The 23,539-nt window shown below is 38.6% G+C and overlaps 1 protein-coding gene across 16 annotated transcripts in view; it reads left to right on the top strand.

Moving 5' to 3' along the window:
- LPP (LIM domain containing preferred translocation partner in lipoma) overlaps positions 1 to 23,539 on the top strand; it is a 637,546-nt gene that overhangs the window by 517,908 nt on the left and 96,099 nt on the right. For all 16 annotated transcript variants that reach the window (XM_023623171.2, XM_023623168.2, XM_023623172.2 and 13 more), the window contains one exon: positions 20,450 to 20,619. In XM_023623171.2, the coding sequence (XP_023478939.1) occupies positions 20,450 to 20,619 (170 nt within the window). The remainder of the gene's footprint in view (positions 1 to 20,449; positions 20,620 to 23,539) is intronic.

Raw genomic sequence — 23,539 nt, forward strand, 5'->3', positions numbered from 1 at the left:
AAACTGCTGTCATTTGCAGTTGATGGGAGTGTAAATTTGCCCTATCCTTCTGGAAAATTATTTGGCAATATTCCTCAGGAACTTTAAATATTTCATATCTCTCAATCCAGATAGAAAGATAGATAGACAGATAGACATACATGTAAGAAGATATATCTATCCTAAGGAAATAGAAATTTGAACAAAATCTATTTACAAAAATATTCACTGAGGAACAATTTGTAGTGACAAATTAAAAGTCTAAATGACCAAAAATAGGGGATTTGCTTTATAAAATATTGTGGATCCCAAATGATGAGATATTGTTAAATACTATACAGGTATTTGAAGAATTTAATATATTTAGGAAAACTCTCCTTTAGGGAGGAAAATAGGTCAAACTTGTGTCTTTAGTATGATCAAACTTATATAAAAATTATATACCAAAAGTCATTAAGGAAATACATTAAAATGTAAGCAGCCTATTTCTCAGTAAACAGATTATATATGATTATTCTTTTCTATGTAATTTTCCTTAATTTTTAAGCTATCTACAGTGAACATGTGTTACTTTTGTAATCATACAAGACTTTTAAAAAGCAGAAATAAATAGAACTAACTAGCAAAGTAAAAATACATGGAAAAGCAAGTCAGGGAAGTTGTGTGTAGGATAGTGAAGAGATCCTTAGATTGAGAGTCAGGGGACCTGGATTCTAAAATCCAGAGAGATTCGTTGAGTTTGTCTCTTCCGGCTCAAAGATTCTATAAGCCAACATTTTACCGAGGAACCTTTCCTAGTAGACCCGGGGGTCTGACGACCCTGGTAGACAGGGAAGCAGCCCAGATTAAACTTTCCGTGGGTGAATTTCAGAACTCCTCCTCATCAATCACCCTTTTTCACTCTTCTGGAAGAGAGCTAAGAAATGACTGATGCCATTTAGCCCCTTCCCTCTTCACCTCAGCGATGAGATGGGGGAAGCGAATATTCAGCAATGCTTTCAGTCTTAGGCAGTTTTACACCCAGGCACCACTTTAACACCAGAGCGATTTTGGGCTGACTTTGGCTATGATTTCTTGCTGAATATGCCCCTTATGGAATATTTTGAAATGTTTGGTAGTCTTAGGAAATGTGGCAGTGCCCTCTAGGTATGGACTGTGGAAGCCTTAGTCTATCTTTTCCCACCCTGTGATCAGATTGAAATTGTAGTCACTATGTCTAGGAAACCGTTAGTTGAGAAAAATCTGTCTTACTTGAATGGTCTCCAGTTCAACCTTCATTTTACCTCCTTCTCAACTCCAACCTACCTTATTCTAAGGTGTGACTTGTTCCAATTAATTAACCTGTTTTCATTTGCTTGTTTTTATTCTGGACGTAAATTGAAATATCTTATCCGTTGTAACCTCCCTGCTCCACATAATTCTTTTTCTCCCGTCTCTCTTTTTGCTGTTATTATTTTTCATAGCTGTATGCTTTTATTTCAAGAGAGTCTTGGAATGCAATTGCCCTCCTAGTCCACCACCTTGATGTTTTATGACAAGGAAATAAAATTTTATAGCAAACAAGTCCTCAGCAGTGTTATTTCCAAATGATAAGGTTGGTCATGTAGGTAATCTGTGGCTTCTTTGGCAATAATAATAACAATAAAGGTGGTATTTACATTTGTGCCAGGTGCTACCCAACATTCTTTTTGTGCATTGACTTATATAATTCCCACAGCAATTCTCATTAAGTAGGTATGATTATATTCATGTTTTACAGATAAGGAAACTTATAGCTCAGACAGGTTAAGTGACTTACCCAAGGACACTGAACCACTAAGTGACAGAGTTAAGTTTTAAAGGCAGAGAATGACTTCAGAAATTTCTAATTGTTCTTTTTTAAGTATAGTAATATGACTTGGACTGTTTGGAGGATTTTATTCTCCCTTAATGGTGAATTTAAAGTTCTTTATTTCACCATAGGGATATTTATATAGGTGCAAGGGAGCCCCATTTCCAAACATAGTCACTTGATAAAATGCGGATTGTTTTTAATCACAGTTATAAATAGTTTCTTAGTTGCTACACTGAGCTTTCGGTGTTGCCTAACTCTTAACTGTGAACATATAACTGGATCCCTGGTGCTATGTGTATTTGACTCTTGTTGTGAAAGTTACATTTGTTTTATTCCTTCATTTAACATTGGCAAGACATAATTCCTATAAACCGATTAGCGATGTACCTTTCAACTCTTAATATAAGAATATTAGCTGGCATAAATATAAAACTATTTTCTTGCAAAAAGACTTTCAGTCCTGATTAAGTTTTTAAAAATTCTTTCAAAAAGTGATGGCTTGCGCATACTTATTTGAAGTCTTTCTGATGTCAGCATTGGTTGAGTCCTCATGGGGCACATATACAAATAAGCATCATTTTTGCCATAAAGATTTCTCAAGATAATGTAGGGGAGAGAGGCAATTGTATAAATGCCTGTAGCACAAAAATGGATTCATATGATTGCCTGAAAAGATTTAAAATCCCTACAGTAATTTGAAAAAGGGAAACATCACAGTGTCTTTGGGGGTTTAAAGAAAGGCTTCATGAGCAACCCAATAGAAAAATGGGCCAAAGATGTAAGCAGACAATTGACAGAAGAGGAAACATTGCAGTATGCATTAGAAAGAGAGAAGGAAGGGAAAAATGGAAGGAGGAAAGAAAGAAGAAAAGGACTGATTTCTTGCCTGGCTTCTTGGAGGAGGCAGCATTTGAGATAGGCATTGGATAATAATGTATGTATATTATTGTTGAAAATGGGATTCAGGGCATCAGGAAGGTAGGAATAACTTAAGCAAAGGCATAGAGATTGGAAAACATGGAGCACTTGAGAAACAGAAGTTATGAAGGCAACTCATGAAATTCTCTGTAAGACTAAAGAATCTGTGGTAGTTCTTAGGATATGGGTAGGGATCACATTTTATAGAGCTATAATGGAGGGCCTTAAATTTCAAATAGTGTGTCATTGCATAATTTTTTAGGAGATGAAATTCTGGGGAAACTAGGAAAGAGGTGATAAGATAAATCTAGAAGTTCTTGAAAATTGGTTCCCATCCAAGAGACTGAGCTAACTCCTAACTAACGATGGGAGTTAGTTACTTCAGGATCACAAGTATCCTTAATAAACCACCTCTGTGTGGATGTAGCAGTGTTATCTATGAGGCTGCTGAAGACCAGAATTTGCAATAACCCTTTAAATTGCAGTCTTTATCACCTGCTGAAGGCCAGAATTTGAAGTAATCCCTTACGTTTACTTGATAATAACACAATTGCATGACAACAGTGTCATTTTATAATAATCTCTGAAAATTATTTCTTAGGTTTTCTGTATCTCACATTTCATGCAAGTAAATAATCAATGACTATCATTCAATGGCCATCGTTGGCTTGAGTTTGTTGATACTAAAGAGTTATAAAAAATTTGCCTTTTGCTTCTCAGACTGAATGTCCACAGAAATCAGCAATGGTGTATCCATGTCAACCCAAGGCCAAAATGTATCCCCATATATTCTAACAGACTCTGTAAGACAGTTTCCTCCAGGTTGTCAATATTAGAACTAACGTGGACATTAGCACAGGCATCATCAAGCCAGTTACTCTGTTGCTATAGTTCACTAAATGTTGCTTTTGCAATGGGGACGATGTTGCCTAATGGGCTCTGAACTTTAATTTGCTCCTGATAATAACAATGAGTAAATGGATCTACCTGTGGACTTCAGACTATACACTTGCTTTATTGGTCTGGAAGAAAAACGTAATATGTTTTATGCTGTGCTACATTCATATTTTCTGTTAGAGCATACCTATCCAAACCCAATATCTGACATCAATTTTCATAAAGAGAAATTACATTTAATTGTGTCCCTATCCTTTCACATTAATCCATTATGAATATTTTATGCCACAGTTAGAGAAATTACATTCACTTATTAGTGAAGAACATTCTTTTATAAGGAGTGCTTTATACTTTACGACCTCATAACTTACTTTAAATATTTCAGGCACGATAAATGGTAAGAAATGAAAAATAAGCCTGAATTCATAGGGTAAGGACCATTTACAAGTCTTTTGTCTTCAGATTGTGATTGTACAGTTAAACTTATTTGATGTGCTCAGCAGGTTGTAAAATTCATATCTTTTCTGTAGCGATCCATGAGAGATGACTTCATCATAATGAAACACTTTTAAATTTGGTTCTTGTGAGCTGCAAAATGATTATCATCTTTCCCCTACCAGGACGAAAAGGGTGTGTGCTTTTTTTGTTTGATAGTTTATCAACAACCGGGGACTAATTCCTATTTCTTGGCAAAATGTAAAATCTCTCTGCGGATCCTCGCCCTCTTCTCAGTTTCCATGACCATGCACAATTGTTGTTTTTGGCAAATAAACAAATTTGAGACAGACATTAATTTATTTGATATGATACATATAAATTCCCTTCTGGAGGAGAAAATAAATAAAAAGGCATTGGTATGTTCCACTGCTATGCACCATTAAAAATAAAATCAAAACACTAGTTTTTAATGTCTTCCTAGAGGAAACGAGTAAAGGAAGCATGGTGTTTTCTTGAACATGTTATTTAAACTAAAACTTGGAAATTTTATGGAAAAACTTTGTGGGAAAAACATACAACAGAACCTTGTTTAGTGCATTTGGGTCCACTGAGCTCCTCAAAATGCACTTCGAATTGGGGAATCCCAATTGAGAGAGAGAGAGAGATTACAATACTTAATTGTAATATATCTTTATGTCTATCCTTGTCAGTACCCCCGCTGTATTAATTATGGTAGCTTTAGAGCAAATCTTGATATTAGGTAATATAAGTCCTCCAATTTTGTTGTTCTTTTTCAAAATTGTTTGTACTATTCTGCATTCTTTACGTTTCCATATAGATTTTACAATCAGTTTGCCAATTTATACCAATAAAATATGGCTGGATTTATGTTTAAGAAATCAAACGGGGGAGAAATAACACCTTAATAATATCGTCTTCCAGTCCATGAACAAGGTATATCGCTCCCTGTATTCAGATCTTCTTTAATTTCTCTCAGCAATGCTTTGCGGTTCTTGTTGTAAACGTCTTGCACATATTTTGGATCGTCGATCTAAATGTAAAAGCTAAATTACAAAACTTTTACAAGAAAACAGGAAATCCTTATGATGTTGGGGGAGGCAAAGATTTCCTAGAGAGGATGGAAAAAGACACAAGCCAAAAAAGAGGAAAAAAGGATAAATTGGATTTCATAAAAATTTAAAACTTCTGCTTCCCAAAGGTACCATTTAAAAAGCAAAATGACGTACACTGGGAGAAAATAAGTGCAATTTATATGTATCTGACAAAGGACTTGTGTCCAGAATACAGAAAGAACTCTTACAACTCAAAAAGAAGGCAAACAATTCAATTTAAAAATTGGCAAAATATTTGAACAGACGCTTCTCTAAATAAAATATACAAATAACCTTGGGGCTGGCCGGTGGCTTAGTGACTGAGTTCGTGCACTCTGCTTTGGTGGCCCAGGGTTCGCTGGTTCAGATCCCAGGCACAGACCTATGCACTGCTTATTAAGCCATGCTGTGGCAGGCGTCCTACATATAAAATAGAGGAAGATGGGCACAGAAGTTAGCTCAGGGCCAATCTTCCTCAAAAAACAACAAAAAAATAATATATATACATACAAATAACCAATAAGCAATTAGTCTTCGGAGAAGTAAAAATTAAAACTCCATGAAGTACCTCTACACGTTGATGAGAATGGCTAAGATTTAAAAGAAGGATATTACTAAGTGTTAACTAGAAGATGGAGCAAGTGGAATTCTCATACATTGCTGTGACAATGTAAAATGGTACAACCACTTTGGACAACAATTTGGTAGTGTCTTAAAAAGTTAAACATATATTTGCCATATGACCCAGAATTTCTTCTCCCATATATTGACCCAAGAGAAATGAGTCCAGACAAAAAAAAAAAGATTCTTTTCATACAAAGACTTGTACACAAAAGTTCATAGGAGCTTTATTTGCCCTAGCCAAAAACTGGAAACAACTCAGATATCAATCAACAGGTGAAAGGACAAATTGTGCTATATTTTTGCAGTGGAATGCTACCCATTAGTAATAAGGACATGAACTACCCATAAGTATAGCAACATGGGTAAACCTCACAAACATTACACTGAGTGAAAGCATCCAGACCCCTTTTCTGCCCCCTCCCCCCAAAAAGAGTATATAGTATATAATTCCATTTTTATGAAATTCTAGAAAAGGCAAATTTAATCTACAGTGACAGAAAACAATCAGTGATTTTCTGAGGCTGAGGGAGAGGATTGACTCTAATGGGGCACAAGGGAACTTTTTGAGGTTTGGGAATGCTCTTGAACTTGATCATGGTGGTATTTACAGGGCCTGTGAATTTCTTAAAATTTATCAAATTTATCAAAATTTCTTAAAATTATAAAATGGGTTCATGTATTACATGTAAATTATACCTCAATAAAATTTATTTTAATAAATAAACAATGAAAAGCACATATCACCTTTTTTTTTTTTGGTAATATGGCCAAAGGTATTTGAGTGAAGGCTGCCTTGTGTCTGGTGTGAGTCACAGCGCATAATGTCATAATGGTTCCTCTACAATTTCCAGTTTGTGTTCCTTCAAAGGAGAGCAAGAACCTAAAGACACTTGTAAAACTGTGTGTGCAGAATGCTTGGAGATTTTTAAGATTATTTTCCCCTAATATTTTTAAGTTGCTTATTCATACTTAATTGAACAATTTATCTTTTTTTTTCCTAAATGTCTTTATGGAACTTTTCCAAAGCATTCTACTTAGATATTATTTTTAAAAATTAAAACATTTTTACTAATTTTAATAAATTTTTATTAATTTACCTAACAGTTAATTAAATAGCATAATTACAGTAAGTTCAAATGGTATGAATAGGTTTGGGATCAAATACAACTGACTCTAGTAGCACCTTGGAGTAGGAGTCAGGCTGTGCTTATAGCTGTGTTAGTTGGTTGTGCACAAAGACACGTGACCGAGGGGCGACTGGGATAGAAATTGAAGATTCCTAGTCTGACACACAGTGCCTGACATGCAGTAAGCGCTCAATATCTGTTTAATGTGAATGTTCACCCTCTACATTATTGATCTTGAGTCATAAGGGTTGATAGCTGCTCAATAAATGTTAAATTGAATTAATTATTTTCAATCTTACAGGGAATTACAGGAGTTATTCCTCTATTCATTTATGAATTTTTGGCAATCCTCTAGAAAAGTTGTGTTTGGAATGTGCGTTCCACAAGGGCATATCTGTCTTTCTTCTGTATCTGCTATGTTGGCCCATAGTAGGTACTCAATTAACATTTTGTGAAAGTGTAACATTGATGAGTCTTCTGCCTTCTCAAGAGTCTTTTGAACAGGAATGAGTCTAAAACTGATCTTTCTTAAATTTGAAGCTTGTAAATTTCTTGTGCAAACTTTTTTTGTCGGTAAATTCCTGGAAAATTATTTTGAGGGAGTTGGTGGTATAGAGATGAAACTCATAAAGGGGCTCTCATCAGTCACACTCCCCTCCTCTCTTCTTCCCATCCCAAGGATCCAGTACAGCTGAATCCTTAGAACCCTTAGGGTTCTTTGGAGCACACTTTAAAAATCTCTAATTCTGGTTCACACTTTAATTTACAAAGGAGGGATTGGAGGCCCATGGTGGTTAAATGACCTTTCAAGGCCACACAGCTATATAGGGTAAAGTCAACCCATAAGCTCATGTCTTCTGACTCCTATTCCATTGCTTTCTCAACTACCCTTCTGTTCCAATTTTGCTGTATCCCATCCATAACATTGTATACATTTAAAATGTTTTCTTTAATAGAGATCTTCCCTTTTCTTTAAGGTGCACCATCACTCCCAGTTGTACCACCTGCACCAAGCTAAATTATCACTCGGTGTTTACACCTTTCGAGTATTTATAGACCGTCCTCACGGCACTCCTTAGTCATCCTTCAGCCTCGTTTTATGTGCATATACAGCTCCTTTAATCTTTCTGTAGCAGCCAGTCTCTCCAGTCCCTTCATTGTTTGCACTGTTCTACTCTCTAGTGCCTATAAGAGAACAGTTTGAGTATATTCCAGATGGGAAAAAATAACCCCAACATGTTGTAACAGGGGGGAGAAAAGCACACTGAATAGATGAAAGGAACAATCTACAGGTTAATTAGTAGTATGGCCACAAATATGTGCACAGTTTTGTTTCAGAAATAAAGCAAGCTGTATTTGTTGTAACTCTCTCTTCTTTGAACTTAACAGAATGCTGATAATGCCAAGCTGTGTTTACAGTCCAAATTTTTGCTAAAGACCTTCAACTTTGCACTCCCCTCATGTGGTATCTCTTGCCCAAGACAGAACTACAAATAAAAGCATGCAGCAGGAACTGATGCAAGAACCCATTACTGCACTTATCTGTTTTTGTGCAGTTTCTGTGAATTTACATAGTTTCTGGGAGCTCCCTATAAGCCTTAGTAAGAGAGAGCCCTTGACTTATCTAACTAGTTATTAGGCACTTGGGTATTAGTCATCCTGTAAAAATTAAGTGTATTTACCGAATATGATAATCTAAAAATGGAAACTACGTTGGTACAAGAGGAATTGCCCAGAAATACTCTGCTGACATAAATAGAACATGCCTATTGCCTGGTTTTCTTGTTTCTTATTTCCTAACTTTTATAGCGTTTCAACAAATTTGGGATCTTGAAGGGCTGTCTAAAGATCACCATTGGGCAGATTCTCTTTACCCTCAGGCAGCCATAATCTAACTTCAATTGCATGCTCATCGTATAAAATCTGTCTTAGAAGGAAAAGTTGAAAACTGGGAAGGTGCTTAGAAAAATGCTTGATTCAGTGTATTCCTTTTATAAGAGAAGAAAGAAAATATATGCCCAGCCCAGGTACATGGCTTCTAAAGGAACTGTTCCGTTTTTCCAAACTCTCATATGGTCCAGAAAGAGTTCCTTTAATCCCAACCAAATCCTTCCTGTAGAACTTTCTATGCCTTTCTTCTGCAGCGCTCTCCTGGTCTCATAGCCCTATAAGCTCCTACCAAGTAGAAATGCGATTTCTTGCTCTCTTCTTATTATAAAACATTGTGCTACGTGGTAGAAATAATAAAAGCTAGTAGAGTTTATTAGAATGGAATTTAAACTCTTCTACTTTTAAATCCAGTGATTCTGCTAATCTGGAGGTGGCAAAGAAGGGTGGCTATTTATTTCCTCTCTCACACAAAGCAAGATTGTGAAGGGACTTATTCTCTGAATGAAAGGGGAGAGGGGAAATGTAGGAACCTTCTCATGTTTTATTCAGATGTTAACAAAGAAAATTGAGAAGTGTGTTTCCTTAAAATTGACACCATTTTTATCCCAAACATTCTGGTAAGTCATAGCAGACGACTGTGGAAGCTTCTTGAGAGAGAGAGGAATTTTTCCAGGAGCATAGTCCCGGTGGAGAAGTATTACCTAAAAGTAATACACTAATCGCTTTCAATCTTGCATATTTTCACATACTGTGTGCATACATACGTGTATTAATAACTGTTCCCAAGACGTCACTTCAGCGCTCAGAGAGCTCAGTGTTGCTATGCAAGTGCCAGAAATGGAATCGATGCAGATTGCAGTTTAGCAACAAGGATTTTATAGACACCCAAGGGCGAAGATGGCCTGAGGTCTAAGACTCTGTGCCTGGGTCTCCCTCTGAGCTCTGATGTAGCATCATGTATCAAACATTCATGGCATCCATCTGCCCACTCCACTGAGAAAATAAACAGCATCACCAGCATTTCCAAGATGCTTAGAGCCTCAAAATCTATCCACGCACATCCAGTACTGCAATCCATCTTGTAGCTTTTGCACAGGAACTCCTTAGACTGTGATCTCTGACGGAAGGCCCAGATATATAGTACCTTCTGCTCTATTGTGCATGTGATTTATATCAATATTCATAACAAAATTTATCTTGTAGTGATGTGTCTTAAAGGAATTCCTTACATTTTATTGTCATTTATAATTCAATACATGTATTCTGCCCAGTAACGCTTTGAGTCTCCTAGGGCTGGGATTGCTATCAAGGTACCTAGCACTGTCTCAGATGGATCAAGTAGTTTGCCTAAAGTCACAGAGCATATATATAGTAGAGCTAGGATTAGAACCCAGTTCTTCAAACCACAAATCTACCACTTATTCCATTCAAGTTTTTTTATTCTTACAAAAAACAAGTAACAAAATAAAACTGGAAACCTTCTACCCAGTAAATATTAAACATAACTCCACTGTACAAAACAAATCAGTTCAGACCAGCTAAGGTCAAACAGGGACCAGAGCCTGGCCTTCTTGGGCTCTGAGGTACCTCTGCAAACCCCACTCCCCCACATCCTGCTGCCATTCCTTTGATTTTCAGACACAGATGTACAAATCCAGAACATACCAGGGTGTCTCAGATAGAAATGGAATGGTTGTGCTGGTTCAGATGGTAATGGAGTTAACCTTGTTCTGCAGTGGTGTAGGAGTCATCCTTGTGGACTGCAGTGTCCTACGCAATACTCCCACTTACAACGAAATTTTACCATATATAGAGGGAGAAATTCCTTGTGCTCAGGCAGCAGCGCCTACTAGTGGAAAGAAACGAATATTTGAGGGAGCACGCTTGGGAGAGAGTTCTGTGTAGCTTGAAGACCACTCTACTAAGAGCCTGAACGCCTGGATTCAGGTCTCATCAATGCTGTCGGCTTGCCATTGCATCTTAATTAAGGCACTGCCTCTCTCTGAGCCTGTGCTTTTGCATCTGTAAATGAGGTTGGACTGGATGCTTTCTAAGTTTTCCACATGCTCTTACATTCCAGGACTTTTTAAATCCTGTTAATAATGTATTATGGGCATTTCAGCACTAAGTAGAAAAGGGAAAACCCAAGTAAGACTAATTGGCTTCCCCGGGATGTAGTGTCAGGTGAGAATATCATCCATCTCCGGGTCCAGCACCACATGTGCAGGTAATGTGGTCCAGCTCAAAGACTGCTAGACTTGGGGCCGGATGAACTGAGCTTAAGTTCGAGTGCTGCTTATCTACCTCCCAAGTCACACAGACGGTTATTCCTAGGTTAACTCATTTGCTAAATGAGTATAATTGTCTTATCTAGCTTTTAATTACTGTAAGGTTCAAATGAGAACATGGAAATGATGAAGTTTTCTGTGAACTTGCAGGATTACTCTCAATCTTCATATATCAGAAGTGTAAAAGAAGTAATGTTAGTTATGACTTTCATTTTGTGCTCTGTTTGGTAGCATCAGGTGAGAAAGTACATTTAATATTATAAAGCGCTGGATAAATGTAAGAAGTACTCATTAACATCCTAAGCAGCTCATGACTGTTGTTGGGCGTTGAACTGCAACAGCGTTAGAAACACCCTCTTGCATTACCTCAGCATTAGGTTTGCTTTTAAATAACTAGAATAAATTCGGAGATTTCCCACCAAAAGAACCTAAAAGTAACGGGGCAAATTTAAAGCTTCTTCAGCTTTGAGTGGAGCTTGAGGGAGACACAAATTCCCATGAGAGCTATCACAGAGCAGATTCGAATCCTAAGTCAGAAATAATTGTTGCAGTAGCAGTTGTAACAGTACTAGTAAATATTGATTCTTTCTGTTAACAGATAATCCTGAAATGAATTTTAAATATAGTAGAATAGATTAAAAATTGAGTGGGAATATGAAAATACCTATGTATAAAAATTAACTTGAAGAGAATTCTTGCTTTAGCCAAAATTGATACTGATATTCCTGTCGGGGATGTTGTAAGGTTTATATAAACTGCCTGCCAGCCCGGATGTTTATAGGAATTTTAGAGTTCTAAAGTGAAAGAAAAAAAAAGCCAGGTTAGAGGGCAAGTTAAGTGGGCTCTAAGCCGGACTGCCTGGGCCGCAATTCTAGCTTCAGTATTTAACTGTGGCCTTGGGCGAGTTGTCTCTTCTCTCTAGGGTGCCATTCCTTCAACTATGATGGAGATAATGATATGAGCCATGGCCTCCGATTCGTGGAAGGATTACATGAGATAATACATTTAAATACTTCAAACAATGTTTGGCAGACCATAAGTGTTGAATAAAATATTGACAATTATCATCACCCTGGGGTCCACAAATTTTTTCAGGATTGGGATTGAATTTCTAACGAAATTCTATTAGTAAACATATTGGTAAATATAAATCTTGCAGAACTGCCTCACAGTTGCAGCTGCCTCTTTCATCCCCACACTGACCATCATCTTTAGAGGGTCCAGAGCATGCATCTCTGATCCTCGTCGTAATGCTTCATTTTGAAGTTGTCCTATACCTCCTGTGGTTGGAGGGAGAAAGAAGCATTTTGTAGCTGTAAGTTTCATTGAATTTCATGGCCAGGGAGTTAAGGCAGTCATCGTCATCTCCTTTCTACAGAGGCTGAGAAAAGGTTACCACCATGCAATACTTGGCACACAATAGGCACTCAGTAAGTGTGTTTGTTGAGGGGTTGACAGAATGGCAGGATAGATGACTCAGCTAGGACCACCTGTCCTTTGAGGGAGTCTACTTAGTTGCTTGTTTTGAAAACAAGGACCTCGGGCTCAAAAAATATAGGAAACTTGTCTAGGCTCCCATAGCTAGGGAGTAACACAGGCAAGACTCGCAGTTCTGTCTGATTGCCTTTGCACCATGTGATATATAACTTTGTTTAAAAGGTACCATGTATTATATCCCAAACGGCAAAGCCATGTTGTTTTTCATTTTGCTTTTGTTGTTGTTGTTATTGTTGGTTTTATTTGTGCTGGTTTTCCTCAAAATAGAAGTTGTCACAAAGTCGTTGACCTGACTACTGTGCATGTGTATGTTGATTAGTTTAGTGAAGGCTGGGGCCAGGGTACACGGTGCCCAACTCACTGCCTCCGTCAGCCCAGCAAAGTGCCCTTTCCTAGGAGATAGCTCTGGAGGGCCAGGGCTTTTGGTCCTAGCTGTCATTGCTTTCTAAGAACACTCCAGGACGAACTACACTCGGTGCAACGCATAAACAGACAGTTCCATTTTAGAGCCATGGTTCTCAAACCCTTTGCACGTTAGCATTGTTATTTCAAGGCCCCACCCCAGACCAAACAGATCAGAATCTCTAGAAGTGGAGCATGGGTGTCAGTATTTTTTTTTAAAGATTTCCTGGTGGGAAGCCAGGGTTTGAGGTTCAACACTTCCAGATCCTCTCCCAAGGACGCTCACCTGTACTGACTTCCCCACCTATAGCAGATCCTGACGTTCACTGAGCGCTCCTGAGGCTGGGAGACTTGGGGGATTGGAGAGGCGATGCTGTGCTGGCTCTCCTCCTTTCCCTGGGAGTGAGAATGGGCCCCACGCCTAAGCAACGCTGAAAACATCAGAGCTATGATTGAATGATAAAATGTATTCATAGGAAAACACATGCTGAATCAGAAGATGGGCTTTAGAAGTCTAACCTGTTTCCCATTCCAGCTCTACCTCTTTCTCCCTTTGAGACCTTGGCCGGCCGAGTGACTTAATCTCAGGTTTCTTATCTGTCTAAGAATAGATATGGGTTGATGGGACTAAAGGAGAGAATGTATGTAGATTGCTTAGGTCAGTGCCTGTCACAGAGAAGAAAACTCAATAATTTTCTTTTATGTTTTTGTTATGCTTCTTCACAATGCAGTATATTTAAATCAGTGAAACATGCTTGCTTTGCAACCCTATGTGGGACTCCCCCTCCCAGGTTACCTCCTTACTTGAAGGTCCAACCTAAGCAAATATATATCTATAAATGAATCACCTCCTGTTAGACTTCCTTTTATCAGTAGTCACCTCAGCCTTCCCTCCTCCTCGTGAGGGTTATTGCCCAGGCCTTTGTCCATTCAGTCCTGAACTGTGCTGGCAATTTTGGGGATTTGTTTGTTCTATTTGGCTTTCTGTTGTTGTTGTTACCCTAGCTTAATTTCTTATTTTGTACTAAAACGTTTCTTACTTTGTCTCTTTCAGAAAGCTTCATATGTCTAGCAGTGGTCCTAGTACTGGAGCAGCCATTGCTCGTTTTCCTGTTGTCTGTCTGTGCACATGTGTGTGTGAGACAGAGACAAAGTATAGAGAAGAGAAGGCGGGGGACAGCCACCTGCCTGCCACCTCCTTCTCCCTGACATCCATGTGCCCTTTGAATCTGCAAGCACCGTCTAAGCAATAACATAGTGAAGGAGTATAATGCAGCTATGTAGACACAAGCAGAGTGACTGAACTGATGTATCCTACCATCTAGCTTTTAAGATAGGATAAGGATTACAGAACTAAATTGCAGTCACCACAGGAGACTGAATATTGCTACGTTATTTAAAGGCAGAGTCCAAGAAAACAAAGCTCAATTTGATGTATGATGTAATATGTGATATCACACCTCACGTAGCTCTCAGTTGACATTCTTTGTGGGTTCTGTATTGTCTGAGACCATCCAGCTATACCATATGATAAATTCATTTATGACACAAGGAAGCCTCTTCTATAGGAGCTCTTCTAATTAATATAAGTGAACAGCTTTCTCTGGCTTAATGCCAGCAAAATATTTTATGAGAAAACTTAACGGATTCTGTTCATATGTGTTATCAGTGGGCGGAAAGCCATCAAAAACTCTCTAAACTAAGACATAAAGGGACAGCATTAGGAAGATTACTCTTGTTGGTGAAAAGCAATGTATATTATGATGCCACAGAAATTTCTTTTTTTCAGCCAACTCATTGTTAACAGTCTTCCCTGAACTGTTTTTCATGCAGATGAAACTGGGCGATACTAGTCAGCTGTTATCCTGACAAGCGGTACAGAAATAGGCACCTCTTGGAACAGTGGCTCAACTTGGCTGAACGTTAAAATTACCTGGAGAGCTTTTAAACGTTCCAGTCCCAAGACCTCCCACCTCAAACCCGTGAAATCAGAATCTCTGGAGCTGAGACCCAGAGATCATACTTTTTTAAAGTTCCTCCAGGTGATTCCAACATACAGGCAAGGTTGAGAATCACTGTCCTAGGACTTAAGCAATTTAAAGAACAATTTATAAAAATAATGTCTATTATTACATGCGTTAATACTACAGGGTTCCATAAAATAAAAGCTTTGGTGATTAGAAAATGCCATCATCCTAGAACCCTCAGTGAATGTCATGTGGACCTGTCAGATAAAGAATGCAAACTTGTTCCATTATCTTTTTGTACCTTCAATGGAAGATAATTTCTGAATCAGCTTAATGGAGGCTGTGCTCTAGGAAGATAACTCCAGTGGCCATATGTAGGATAAAATAGAGCAAGCCTTGATTCTAGGAATATTTTACCATCATTTCACTGCCCTGCTATAACCTTATTGATTCAACTTTTAGAACAGGACTTTGTTCAGAATATATTTTAAAAGGTGCTTAATGAGAAAGCTGATATATCAAAAAATGGCATATAGAGTTTCAATTTGTTATCATATTTAAAGATAGAGTATTAATTTTGCTTATGCCTAAAATTTCTATTTAAAAGCAAGGAGAACCTGAAGACAAATGTGAGCTGGTTTGGTGTCTGCATAAATTTACTATTTTACTTTTTTTTAAGGAAGACTAGCCCTGAGCTAACATCTGCTGCCAATCCTCCTCTTTTTGCTGAGGAAGACTGGCCGTGAGCTAACATCCGTGCCCATATTTCTCTATTTTATGTGTGGGACACCTGCTACAGCATGTTTTGACAAGGATCCAAACCGGCGAACCCGGGGCCTCTGAAGCAGAATGTGTGAACTTAACCGCTGCACCACTGGGCAAGCCCCGTATTTTACTTTTGTTGTTGAATAATACTCAGGTTTGGGAGTATGTCACCCCTGATCAGCATGTCACCAACTCTTAAAGTGGTTATGGACGTTTTTGGTCCCACCTCAAAAACAATCAGTATTTGCTAAAGAGTCTTTATGGCCTGTTGTATTAATGGTGTAATGATAACGAGGAAAATATTTTTTAATGAAATGTTTTCACATTCTAAAGGAAAGAAATTCACATTATGAAAAGAGAAAGCTGGAACCATTAAATACGAGGGCCCATATCTCGCTACTCCACCTCCCTTCTCAACCTGTTGATTTACCTCGAATGTCACCGTCCCCCCATGCCATTCCTAAAAACAGCTTGTTCAAAAACTGTGTAACCTTCCAGACTTAGCTCAAGTACTTAGACTTCCTTAAAGCCTTTCCATCTGTCAGAGGAAGTAAATCAGAGATAGTAGAACCATCAAGAAGCCATTGCAATGGCCCATGAAAGATGAAAGATAATGAAGTTCTATTTAAGCAGTAGGCTCTGGCAGAAAGGAAGTGTTTCAGAGACATTGCAGAGGTTGCTATAGTTGGGGGGGCGGGTGGGGAAGCAGGGTAGAGAAGAATCCATGACTAGCTTTACAGTCTATGTAAAGCAATAGATATATAATAAATAATGATATATAAACAAGCTTTGTTTTTGGTTCAGTTATCTCAGGTCACTGACAAAATTCTCCCCAGGCTGTCTGATCCTCTGTCATTGGAATTTTTAACTTACTGGACTAAGCTTTGCCAACAAGCTCCTCTTACCGGCCCTGGTCTGAACTGGACCCTGGGCTTCCTACTGTCCCCAAATCAACTATGTTTCCTTCCTGCTCTGGTGCCTTCAAGTCTTGTACCGCCCTCGTTTTTCTCATTTCAAAGTGCTGAGATACGTGTCTAAAAGATAGGCTTAAGATTGTGATGTGCTGTCAGTAATGTGCAGTGTAAGCCCCTTTGGGGGCAAGGATGTGCTACACTTGAGTAACTTTCTTTCCATTGTCAATGCCTCCCTAAAAGGCACAGTTTGTAAATTTTTGTTAATCTGAAAAGGGAACATTCGGGCACCTTTTCTATCCTGCTGATGTGTAAGACTATTTTTAATTTTTGTTCTTTGCTCTTTTTCTGTGCTTGTGATTTTCAAGGTGCCAGACTGACTGCCCTCGAGCCTGGTGTCCCCAATTTCTCCCAAGAATAGGAAAAATATGGGAGGCAGCAGAGCTGGTCATGTCTGGGTCCAGCCTATTAGCCTGACCCTCTCTGGAAGAATATTCTCCAAAACATAAAGGAGAAGATTGTTCCTTGTGAATACGGTCCATCTGCTTTCGTAACTGAGGAGACAAAATCTTGTTGTGCCAGTACCAGGTCACTGCAGAGTTTTTAGACCCAGTAAGCCCAGCCACTCATTTTCTCTTGGGAGAAACTAGAATGGTTTTGTCTCTTCCATCCCCACCTGTCAAAATTCTGTCCTTTAAGATTGGGTTTAAATGCCTATTTCTCCACAAAACCTTTCTTGAGTCGCCTCAGATATGATTTTCCTCTCTCTTCTCCATAGCACTTTCTCATACAACACTCTGCACATTTTGTCATGTGATTGTGGGATATATAGAGCCTCATAATGACGGTAAAGGGCACTGACATTGTCTGATCCATTTCTGTATATCATACATAAGCAGAATATAGTACTGGGCAAAGAGTAAATACCTGGGGAATGTCAGTTGAATACAATGAGAATTCCAAAGCTTATCTTTTCAGCCTGACCTTTAGGGCTCTGCTCTGACCTTTCCCTCTAAGCAGTGATTGAAATTCTCTCCCGCATCCTCATGGGTAGCTTTCAAACTCTCCATAAACCATCTAGGCTCAGGCTCTTGATTCCAGATATTACACTTTCGGCAGCCCTAGTCTGGATCAGAATTGCTACCTCTGCCTGCCTCATAGACCACCATGACCAATAGTCGGTAACATTTGGCCAGAATAATTTTTTCCCCAAGTGTGGTCCACAGATCACTGGTAGTCCCTGAAAGACCATCAAAGAGTACAATTTGGCATCTAGAAAGGGAAAGAAGAATAAATAAAAATATTTTTGTTGACCTGCATTTAATAAGTTTAAAATGTAAAACTACGGTTTTCACAGGAACCCAATATGCTCTTAGATAATCATCACATTCTTAAAGATTGCACCTGTACCGCAAAACCTGTGTTGATTTGTGATGTTTAACCACTGTTAAGTAACAGTGCTGTTCAACTCAGATTATTTTCATGTCATTAGTATATTTTTTCTGCTGCTGCTAAACCTACATTTTTCATTATTACTGTTGTATTGCATTATTTCTTCAGTTCAGCAAAATAGATCAGTGATTTGAATATGATTCGTTGAAGGTGGAAAAAAATAGTAATAAAGATAATACCATAAATGCCACTTCAGATTAATATTACCAATGTAAATTTTAGTGAACAAGATTCCAATATAAATATTGGAAATGAATCTGTATATACTGAGATGAATGTGATGATTTGCCCAAGCGGTTGAAAAGGAAAGGTTTGAATACTAAATATGATGACGACTCTTTAAAAATTAGACCTTATGGATTGATGATCCATTTGCCTATAAACCCCAAAATCTGTTCGGCAATGAAGTGTTGTCAGATGGTGGCATGAAGCTCTCAGAATTTTAGCATCATTTTCAAATACAGTCCAGTGAATTTTCTAGTAAACCAATGAAGTTTTTTTTACCATGTGAAATAACCTAATTTTATTCCTAAAGGCAATGAAAGTCCAAAATTTTAAAGGCACCTTTCTAAGATTATACATCTTATAATAAAAACAGGTACAAGTTAACTCTTGGATAGAAGTTTGTAAATCAAGTCAAAGTTTATTACAAATATTATACAAAAGTTTTTATCAGATGCCAAGAGTATGATATCAAGACTTCATAATAATAGCAACTATAGTGGAGGCTGCTCAATTTCCAAGAATTTAACTCTTTTTCTGGCACTTGATATTTCTTATTCCTTAGAGGGGAAAAACGCTGTATACTTTGGGCTGTATTTTAAAGATAGATTCAAATCCTGCAAGAGAATATAAAGAAATATTTTCTAGGGCCAATGCAACGAGAGAGGATTAGAAATATATTTGCCTCTTTTCTCCCAAGTTGAGACATTTAGCCCTCCCATTTTTAGGTGTGAAGTGGTTGTCAATCCACTGTGATGGAGTGCTGAAAGCAGTGTTCAGTGAGAAGTCTGTCCATCATGTCAGCTCTGTGTTCAATCCAGAACTAGGCAGAGCTGAGAGCACAGTGCTTAAGATCCTGAAGCCAGACTGCTTGGATGTGAAGTTAATTAATCATTTTTGTGACTCAGTTTCCTCATCTGTAAAATAGGGATGATAACAGTACCTATCACATGGGTGGTTGTGAATATGCAATGAGTTAATGTATATAAATTGCCTTGCAAATGCCTGACGCAATGAAGCACTAGATTTCCTATAGTTTACCTGTAAAAGCCTGCAGATTACTGTTGCCATTCCCAGTGACCCGTGATTACTTAAGACTTTTTTTAGCTTGGTAGAAATAAAGAATAAGAAAGGAAACTGGATGTGGCGCTCACCTCTGGCTCAGGATTCCCATGACAGAGCCAGTTACAGATACAGATTGCAACCAGCACAATGCCTCAAACTAACATAAGCATTTTTCTTAAATTATGTTTTATTGTTATCATTTAAAACAACGTGAATTTTTTTAAAGCTAAACCTAATGTCTGTATGTGGTCCAGATGCCCTACGGATCAATTTAAGAATGCTAAAAGTTTGCAGAACCCAGAGCCATGAGGGACTCAAAACCCTACAGTTTGTGGGACTGTTGCAGGGTTTAGGGATGTTCAAACTAAGAACAGACTTTGAGGCAATGCTTACTGAATTGTAATATCTTAAGGGATCGAGTATAAGAGACGAGACTTGTTTCACGAGGCCCTAGAAGACAGAACTGGAACTGTTGGCAGCCGTTAGAATGAGGAAGCGTTCCGACTCAATATGAGAAAGAACTTTCTAGCAGTCAGAGCTGTCTGAAAATAAAAGGGACTACTTTTTCATCTGCCTGATGCCAAGGGCTGGATGCAGAGGTTTTACAACCCAGGCTTTTGTGAAAGGAGTTGAAGTTTGAGTTTGGACCCGGTTCCTTCACAGTCTAATGGGACATGTAGACTGTCCGAGGAGAAGATTTTCCTAGACTGTGCCTTCTCCTACCGTCCTGAATCGTGTTGCTCTTACACTTGAGTGTGAGATTAGAGGCAGGGTACTGGCCTCGATATCAGGAGGCCTGAGTTCTACTCTCTCACTTGTGTGACCTTGGCTATGGGGTCAGCACCTCAACTGACTCAAGTAAAATTCCCATCATTCCTGCCTTACGTGGGCTAGAAGTGGCTAATCCTGGTGATCCTACTTGTGATGGTGATGGCAATAGTGGTGGTCCTATTGCTGCTGCTGACATTACAAATCTGCTGTCTCCCCCAAAGTGGCTTCTTTAGAAGTACTAAAGGTGTCCCTTGGTGTGCTCTCAACAGTCAATCCGTTTTTTCTTCTAGGCCGCTGTGCTCGCTGTGGGGAAAACGTAGTTGGGGAAGGTACAGGATGCACCGCCATGGATCAGGTCTTCCACGTGGATTGTTTTACCTGCATCATCTGCAGCAACAAGCTCCGAGGGCAGCCCTTCTATGCAGTGGAGAAGAAAGCCTACTGCGAACCCTGCTACATTGTAAGTTCAGATTTGGCCCTCAGGTGCTTTGCAAACATGTCTTCTTTGGCAAAATGCCAATCACTCCAGCTAGAATGTAGCCATGAGATCTTTGCTTCTTGCCAGACTGCAAAATATGTGTGTGTGTAAATGGGCGTATCTCAATTTTCTCCATATGTCCATAGGAAGTCAGAAAGGTGCGTTGGGATGGGGCTGCCATTCAGTTAGTGGTCTGCTGGGAAGATCATCACCCAGTGGCTTGTAAGCATGTATGTGCAAGTTAGCATCTTTTATCCCGAAGGATCAGAATGTTTCCCAAGTAGCAGCGTCACACCTCTTGTTACTAGGTCTCACTGTGTTTGTAGAGAAATGTTGCAGGGCCTCTGGACGTGTCAGTGCTCTTCCAAATTCCTGGGCCCTTTGAATCACCTCTTTTCTACCCAGATGATTTCTTACCTGTCATACCCAGTAGGTTTTCAATGATGCAAACAGAGAAATCCTTTATGATGGAGCACCTTAAAGGGAAAAGAATGGTAATGCTGACTGAACTAAAAGTGGTTTTCTTTTTTTTTTAAGAACGTAACTGTATTTTAATAACATAGCTGAGTGACTCAAAAATGCTATGGTCACATTATCTTAGCGTTTTACCAGGCTACTTAAATCTACATATTAAGCTGTCTTCTGATAGAGCAATTTGATGAACAATCATAAATTTTTTTATAATCTGAAGTAACTTTCTTTGCAATCCTTCTGCATGATTTTAAATCTTTGTTTAATAATTGTTAGTGGAAAAAGTAGTGCCTTTTTGCAAACTCTCAGTGGAGGCATGATTTGGCCCTCAGTGGCCGGGCATTTCAACATAAAAGAAGGCTTGGGTGCAAAGTATTGGGAGTTATACATAGCTTTTCAGATCCCCAAGTTCAAGTTTATTGCGGAAGTTTCTGGCCTCATTGGTATTTTCCCATAACCTGACAGGTCTAACTCATTGCCGCCCTGGGGTCTGTAGCACAGATCTGAAAGTTAAAGATTAAGATCTGGCAGGACTAAATATTGTTTTGCATCTCTTAGGTTCAATTTTATTTCATTTTTCTCCCCAAAAGCAACTTAAACGCATAAAGCATTATAGTGCCACACAATGTTGGAGCTGGGAAAAAAAAGTCTTAAGATCATTTGTCTAACTCCTCTCCTCACAAGTGAGAATACAGAGACATGGAGAGGAGAAAAGTAATGTCTTATGTTCTATTATTAGTGTCAGCCAGGGCTACATCCAGTTGTTCACATTCCTAGACTCACATTCTTTGCCGACACCAAATGGTTTTAGTTTGTCCAAAACATGAACACAAACACAGTAATGTCCTGTTGATGGGGGGAGCAATTGCATATCAGGAAAAGTCTAGTGGACAAAAGCTTACCTCTTTAATAAATAAGAATATTTCAAATATCACTCTTTGAAATCTTTGTTGAAAAGAGAAAAATATAAAATTCCCTGCCTCTGTAAACAGACTGTGCAGACGGTCATTCACAATGACTTAGGACCATCACTATGAAATTACTCATTGCAGGAAGCTCTGTGCCAGTGATGTCAGCAGAGCCTGTGGAAGCACCTATGGCTGTTTGTCCTTACACTAAGTGACCACAGACTACTGTATTTTTTGTAGTTCCTGTGTCTATTTTTCATCCTTTTTTGACTTTTTTGACTGCATTGTTGATTCTTGCTACTTTGATGCTCCTGTGGCAGCATCCTTCTGTTTTTCTTTTAACTCTTATGTGTAGGAATCGTATGAACAATATTGGAACATAACATAACATGGTGTGAAGATCATAGGTTTGAATTTGGTTTCATCACTTAATGCTTTGTCTCCTTGGGAGAATTACTTGATCTGTCTAAGCCTCAATTTCCTCATCTATACAATGGGGATGATAGCAGGATTTTCCCCAAAGGCTTGTGAAGACGAAATGAGGCAATCCATATAAAGCACACTTGGCTTGCTCAGGGAATGGTAGTGGGATGAATGTTACTCTGAGATTAATTTTGATAAGATTTCTGGCCTATTTAGTATTTCTGAAGATAAGGACCTTACATGTACAGTGAGATTTTTTGGATTTTAGTAAATTATTTAGACCTCTCAGACATGCCCCTCTTCCATTTTTAAATGCTTTGCTTACTCTCCTCAGTGTGTAATAAGACCAAAGAGAGTCTAATCCGACTAAATTACAGGTTTCTACAGTGTGTGGGCTCAAGTTTCGATTTCCATTCCAGGCATAAGAGCTCGGTGATTCTTTAAGATGTAGCTCCTCTGCTTTGGTTGACTGATAACTACATTATACTTATGACAAGGAAAACCATATGGGAGATATTCCGTTACATCCTTGGAAGACCTGGGTGAATTCAAATAATGGAAATTCTTACCATCGTTTTTGGCTTCTCTCCTTCATAAGAACCTTTAATCAAGATTTTTCTTTAACAAGATCTATCCATGGTGACTCTAAAATGTAGTTTAATTCTTATCAGAATTCAGCTAAGCTTTATTCAAAGGCCCTTGCTCAATATTGATTTCAGAGTTCTGCGCAGCCCTCACGCCCTCAGATGGATGCTTTCACATTTTAATTTCTTCTGAACTTTCGTAAGTCCAATAAGCTGCCACACTAGAAATGTAAAGAGTTTTCTTTTAGGGAAGCTGGGGAAGCTGGGAGAATAAAATGAAACCAGTTTGTTTTGAAGATAGAGTTTGTATTAAGGAGGACCCTAGGGATGTGTGTCTCTCTCTTGGAGCCAAAGTCCTTAGAACAGGAAGCACCTACGATGTCATCCAGTCTAGTTGCTTCTTGTTCCATTGGTGGAAACTGAAGTCTGAAGGACATCCTGTACAAAGCAGAGAAAACCCAGGCCCTGGGCCTCAGTCTGTGCCTCTTTTTTAACTGATGGAATAAGATATTGAAG

Source organism: Equus caballus, chromosome 19 (assembly GCF_041296265.1).
Source record: "Equus caballus isolate H_3958 breed thoroughbred chromosome 19, TB-T2T, whole genome shotgun sequence".
In the NCBI taxonomy this organism is placed as follows: domain Eukaryota; kingdom Metazoa; phylum Chordata; class Mammalia; order Perissodactyla; family Equidae; genus Equus; species Equus caballus.